Source organism: Mastomys coucha, unplaced genomic scaffold (genome assembly GCF_008632895.1).
Source record: "Mastomys coucha isolate ucsf_1 unplaced genomic scaffold, UCSF_Mcou_1 pScaffold6, whole genome shotgun sequence".
Lineage (NCBI taxonomy): Eukaryota > Metazoa > Chordata > Mammalia > Rodentia > Muridae > Mastomys > Mastomys coucha.
The window spans coordinates 14,187,201-14,193,490 of NW_022196912.1; the positions used below are offsets into that span (position 1 = coordinate 14,187,201).

The 6,290-nt window shown below is 38.6% G+C and overlaps 1 protein-coding gene across 6 annotated transcripts in view; it reads left to right on the forward strand.

Moving 5' to 3' along the window:
• The window catches only part of Srsf7 (serine and arginine rich splicing factor 7), a 6,156-nt gene extending 683 nt beyond the window's left edge, over nucleotides 1-5,473 (forward strand). Inside the window, exons 2-8 of one of the 6 annotated variants that reach the window (XM_031357335.1) lie at nucleotides 546-726; nucleotides 1,064-1,240; nucleotides 2,117-2,191; nucleotides 2,275-2,352; nucleotides 3,785-3,838; nucleotides 4,320-4,355; nucleotides 5,184-5,473. In XM_031357335.1, coding sequence (XP_031213195.1) covers nucleotides 546-726; nucleotides 1,064-1,240; nucleotides 2,117-2,191; nucleotides 2,275-2,352; nucleotides 3,785-3,838; nucleotides 4,320-4,355; nucleotides 5,184-5,238 — 656 coding nt within the window. In that variant the 3' untranslated portion in view covers nucleotides 5,239-5,473. Of the gene's footprint in view, nucleotides 1-545; nucleotides 727-1,063; nucleotides 1,241-2,116; nucleotides 2,192-2,274; nucleotides 2,386-3,784; nucleotides 3,839-4,319; nucleotides 4,356-5,183 lie in introns of all 6 variants that reach the window. The other 5 variants (XM_031357333.1, XM_031357334.1, XM_031357336.1 and 2 more) reach the window with 5 other exon arrangements.
• Nucleotides 5,474-6,290: the final 817 nt, after the last annotated feature.

Here is a 6,290-nt window from a genome sequence, read left to right on the forward strand (position 1 = left end):
CGGGGACTTGGGTGAGCCTGCGCCTGCTGTGGTTCGGCCCTGCTCCTCTGTAGACCGCTCAGCAGGCCGTGCTAGGAGAGCCCGCGCGCCGGCGTGCCCGAGGCTTCGGGGACTGGGGGGCGGGGCGGGGCTGGGCCGGGGCCTACCTCCACCCCACAGCCCTTTGGTGGACCGTGCTCCGTTGCAGAGTTTTCCAGGGTTTCCGTCCTAAAAGGGACGCCAGAACTTAGTCACGAGTCTGGCTTTAAGTATTTCACGCTGTAAAATTTAGTACGTGAGATGAAGACCTCCAAATGAAAGGAGCCAGACATGGTGGCGCACACCTTTAGTCCTAGCTGCCTGCCTTAGGGAGGCTGAGGCATGAGAGTCATTTGAAAGATGCATAGATAAACTCAGTAGTAGAGCGCTTTACTGGCTCAAGGTCTTCAAACAAAACGTGTACGAAGCACAGCTCTTTAAGAGGGGGGGGGTCTGTTTTAAAGAAATGAATTTAAACGTAAGACACACAATTGAATAACATTTACTCTGTTTGCATTTTTAAACAGAAACCAAGGTATATGTTGGTAACCTGGGAACTGGTGCTGGTAAAGGAGAGTTAGAAAGGGCATTCAGTTACTATGGGCCCTTAAGAACTGTATGGATTGCCAGAAATCCTCCAGGATTTGCCTTTGTGGAATTTGAAGACCCTAGAGATGCAGAGGATGCTGTTCGAGGATTGGATGGGAAGTAAGTGGGTTTTTCAAATTTCTTTAAAATATTCCCGAGGGCTAGATAAGTAATCTTATCTAATTATAGACTCTGGGGGTGGGGGGCCTTATTTTTGGATAGTGTCTCCAGCCTATGTGGCCTGGAACTCACCATATAGCTTAGGTGGCGGTGGTTGGAGTCATCCTGTCAGCCTCTCAAATGCCTTGCCCTTTAGGCGCTTGATAACTTTAAGGTGGAATTGGCAGAGTTTTGTAAACAAAAGACAAACCATGTAGAGAGAATGAGCAGTTTGGTAGAGTTTAAATTTAGAAGTCACATGAATATTCTAACATAAGCATCTTCTTATGTTTTGTAGAGTGATTTGTGGTTCTCGAGTGAGGGTTGAACTGTCAACAGGCATGCCTCGAAGATCTCGTTTTGATAGGCCACCTGCCCGTCGTCCCTTTGATCCTAATGATAGATGTTATGAATGTGGTGAAAAGGGACATTATGCTTATGACTGTCATCGCTATAGCCGACGAAGAAGAAGCAGGTATTTAGTTAATGAAGGAATGGTTGGTATTCTAGTTAATCAAAGTAATTCTTTTATTAGCAAGGCAGAAACTAGTGTTTTTCTATAAACTTGAATGTTAATTGTACAGGTGTATTTTACAATTTTTGTTTAATTAAAAATGTTACTATATTAATAATCAACCTGGTCAAAACCTTTCAGGTTTCTTCGTTTGAGTCAGTCGCCTTGATTCAGAATGTCACGAGCCTTATGATATCATGCTGAGGCGCCTTGCAAATCCGACAATTAAGATCCTCCTAGACCTTGAGGTGATCAGCATAAGAGGCCAGATCCCCTCGAGTCATCTACACCTAGCTTCACCTTATTCTTTAAAGGGCAGAAAATTTGAGTCGGTGATCGCCGTAACAGTAAATTTGGCTTACAATTGGGGCCCCCCTCCGCTTTAGAAAGAGGAACACCAGATTGACCACATTCCCAACTAGAAAAATCTTCTTGCGTCAATCAAGCCTCACCTGGCTCTTTTGGCTGTCAGTTTGATCGTCGTTAGATTGAAGAAAACATCTAGATGCAGCGATCGGCTATAGATACTTCTAGATCATCTAGATCTACTAGACCTACTAGACCATGGGCCAAAGAGGGTCGACCTGCAAACTTGCAAGGTTTATTTTAAATACACATTATGGCGTTTTATATTTTGTAATTCTAAGTTGTAATTCAGCTTTTAACAAATCTTTTTTTAGGTTAGTAAAAAAAAAAAAAAAAACTTAATAGGCCCAGAGTTTTTCCAAATGAGATACTAAATTTTAAATAGTTTTTGAGATTTGATTTCAGCAGAGGTACACAAACACAAACTGAGTTACCATCTAATATTTTGTATTTTTCTAACTTGAAAAATAGGTCACGGTCTAGATCACATTCCCGATCCAGGGGAAGGCGATACTCTCGCTCACGCAGCAGGAGCCGCGGAAGGAGGTGAGAAATTTGTAAAATTCAAATTTTAACAAGTGGGAAAAAAATAAAGACAGATGGGCTTAAGAACTTCTTTTAATTTTTAGGTCAAGATCAGCATCTCCTCGACGATCAAGATCTGTGTCTCTTCGTAGATCAAGATCAGCCTCACTCAGAAGATCTAGGTCTGGTTCTATAATAGGATCGAGGTATTTCCAGTATGTAGCACATTTTTCCTGCTTACTAGTAGATGGATTGTCATGTCTTTAGTTATCAAGACAGGGGTTTCTCTGTGTAGCCCTGGCTGTAGACCAGGCTGGCCTCGAACTCAGATCCGCTTGCCTCTGCCACGTAAGCACTGAGATTGAATGTGAGCGCCACCACTGGGTCCTGGCTGGATTGTCTTGTCTTAATGACACAGTGAAGTATTGAAATGAGGTGCTTCCAGATATTAGGAAACCTAGCTCTTAGACTGAGACCGAAACCAGGAGGATAACTTGAACCTGGGGGTTAGAGGACAAAAAGGTACATGCCCCACCTCAGAACAGATTTTTTAAATGTAAACTATTTTAGTGAATAAAATGGGCAGACATGATGCTATCTATCTCCCTGAAGAAAATCTGACAGAGCTTGCCACCAAGCCTGATAACTTGCTTAAACTAACACAATGTAAAGGGAGGAGAGACGCAGTTCCTACAAATTACCTTCTGGAGATTTGTGATATTTACCTGTTCTACATGTACTCTGAATAAGTGAACATAAATTTAAGACATGTTTTGGAATGAGGGTAGGAAGGAGACAGGATCTGCCTGCCTCTGTGATTAAGTTTAATCTGAGATTAAAAGGTGTTTGTCATCACAATAGCTGAGTGGACTTTTTCTTTTTATATTAGTGAGACTTTTTTCTGTGTACCCCTAGCTGTCTTTGCTCTGTAGATCAGGCTGGTCTTAAACTCACAGGTATCCACCTGCCTCCACCTCCCAAGTGCTGGGATTAAAGGTGTATACCATCACCACCTGGCCTGAATAGGGGTTTAACCTTACATTTGGGTTCAATGTATTTAAGTCAATTTTGCTCCCATTGTAAGAAGTCCTTAAAATGTTATAAAATGCTTTTTATAAATAAGGAATTTGTACTACAGATGAAAAGCAGTTGTGTATAAAAGTCACTTTACTGCTGTTTGAAACTCATAAATTAATCAATTTAAGAAAATTATTGAACCATCTCTAGATAGACTTAAAGGATCCCAAGGTTTTTAAAAGATGGCCAGTCTAACTTGGTTTGACAAATTGAGGACCTTCAACTATGATAAGAATAAAGTCAACTCAGCCAATTGGGTGGGACCACTTGATAATTGTGGTTATTAGTGTTTGAAAATGGAACTGATTGTGCCACCATAGGAGCAGTGACCAAATTGTGTATAATGAAAGTAGGCCTTTGAAATAGTGGTTCTCTCTGTATTTGAAGTCTCCCTCTGGATCATCTGTGCTACATTGGATAGATGTAAGGCAAGACTTGCGCAGCAGTTGTTTCCACTCTTCTATCTATTCTATCTGGGAAGGTGCTCAGTTATAAAGGCATTCTTGTGTAATTGTGTCTCCTTTCCTTTTTATTAAGATCCCGCTCAAGGTCGAGATCAAGATCCAGGTCTATTTCCCGACCAAGAAGCAGGTAGGGTCAAACTATCTGATTTAGTGATCTTATAATTATATAGCACCAGTATCCAAAGAGTTCAAAGTTGAAAATTATTGAGAAATGGGTGTTAGCCCAAAGCTTGGGTGTTAAGTAGAAATACCTATACCTGTTAACCCGATTGAGAACTTCAATTATATATGGCATATTGCTTGGATGAATTTATGGAGAAATTGTTATGTGACATTTTATTTTGGAGGTAAGAGGCCCTAAAAGTTGTAGGTGAATAGAGAAGAGAAATGTGCTTTAGAATAATGTAAAAAATGAACTGTAATTATATGGCAGTTCACTATTTCATGGAAATGTAAGCCCTTTAAAATTGGCTTTTTAAAGGAAATGAGACTGGCTCTGAAATTTTAGCCATAATATGACAATTTATTGTAATTTGGGGGTTTGTTTTGTAGTAGGATAAAAAAAAGATTGGTGCTTTTTCTTACTAGAATTTCTCATGTTTTAACAGCCGATCAAAATCCAGATCTCCATCTCCTAAAAGAAGGTAAGCTAAATGTTTTACTGCCAAATCTTGTCAAAATGTGGCCTCGTGGAAAACTTCAACTGCCTACTCTAGTCTTTGAACTCTTTGGAAAATTGGTGCTGTATAGATTTGGGTATATTTTTAAATGATGGCTTTTTTCATTTTGTATTAGAACTTTAGTTGGAAATAACTGTGTGTTAGAAAAATGTAAGGTCTTGAGTGTCTTGTAGCAGTGTATGCTTAAGGAACATTTTTTTTCTCATGTGTATAATAGCTGAAGAGGAAGTGTGCATACAATGAAAATTTTTGAAAACGTTGCAAATTCTGTAATTCCTGTCCTTTAATGACTCTTCAACTTTAAGTTATTGTCCTTTTTAATATAACTTTAGTTTTTACTAGAATGGATCTTAAAAGCCTAATTCTGGAGCTGAAGAGATGGTCCAATGGTTATTGAGAGCACATACTATACTATTTTTTTTTTTTTTTTTTTTAAAGAACAAGTAGAACCTAACACCTATGTCAGTTAGAGGTCTGATGTCTTTGGCCTCTCCAGGCAAATACTGCTGGGCAATGGTGGCGCACGCCTTTAATCCCAGCACTTGGGAGGCAGAGGCAGGCAGATATCTGAGTTCCAGGACAGCCAGGGCTACACAGAGAAATTCTGTCTTGAAAAACCTAAAAAAAAACCCAAGCAAGGTCAAAGGGGGGTATATAATTTTTTGAGTATTAGGTCTTTGGTAGAAGGTATTTGACCCCTTTGAATGTATTGAAATATTGAATTGCTCTGATTTGTACATAAGAAGCAGCTTTATTACACTAATTGGTTCCAAACAATGTTTTTCTTTTTAGTCGTTCCCCATCAGGAAGTCCACACAGAAGTGCAAGTCCAGAAAGAATGGACTGAAGTTCTCAAGTTCACCCGTTAGGGAAAAGTTATTTTGTTTACATTATTATAAGGGATTTGTTATGTCTGTAAAGTGTAACCTAGGAAGGATCAACCATCTAATCAAAATGGATCTGGATTATTACTCTGTAAAATTCACAGCAGTAAATACTGTTTTTGTTGAATGTATTAACATCTTATGGTCTGAAAATGTGGGGTTTTATTTGAACGTTTAAATAAAATGTTTCTAACTAGATGTTTTGATTTGTGTTCAATATTAATACTTTTAAATTGGGTAAGCATCAGACAAGGTAACAATAAGAATTGTTATTGACCATATTTATATGGGCCTGTATTCAAAGTTTAATGATGTTACTTAAACATCATTAACTGTTCTATACATAACACTGGCCACGATCTGAAAGGACTTTGAAATTTGCATTTTACTCTTGTACCTTTGGGTAAGATGATCTTTTGAGTCCTGTTCATTTTCAAATTGTCAAGCTTAGAGGGACCACTGATTAGCCTACAGATGGGTGCGTGACAGGAAATAAGCAGTTACTGAAAAAAATGTCAAGTAGAAACTGATTTCTAGAGGCTGAAATTTTAGTGGTGTAGTTTTTCAGACTATTAAATTGGGATGATTCTGCTCAATGTACTTTTTTTCCCCTTTCAACCAGTTTAATGCCAAAAATAAAAAAAAAATGCATGTTTGAGGAATTGTCTGAATTTGGAACTAAACCTTGTAAACCAGCTTTGCAAAATTTATCCAGCCCCCAAATACCCTGTTCCTTTGAATGGATTGCCTTACCCTGTGTAAACATCTGTTAATATCTGAGCTAGATGTTGCAGTTACTGACAATATTGTTCTATTTTGCCAAGCTGGTATAAAGAGATGTCAAGCAAAAAATGTTAAGACAAAGCAGTTTTGTAAACTTTACATATAGCATTTCATGTAGCTAAGGTTGGTTATGTTTTTGTTTTGGGTTTTTCATCCTTTGGTAGTGTCTGGTAGACCTTAGAATGGTATAGCCATTAGGTTCTTATTCAGACTTTAAATATATTATGCATAA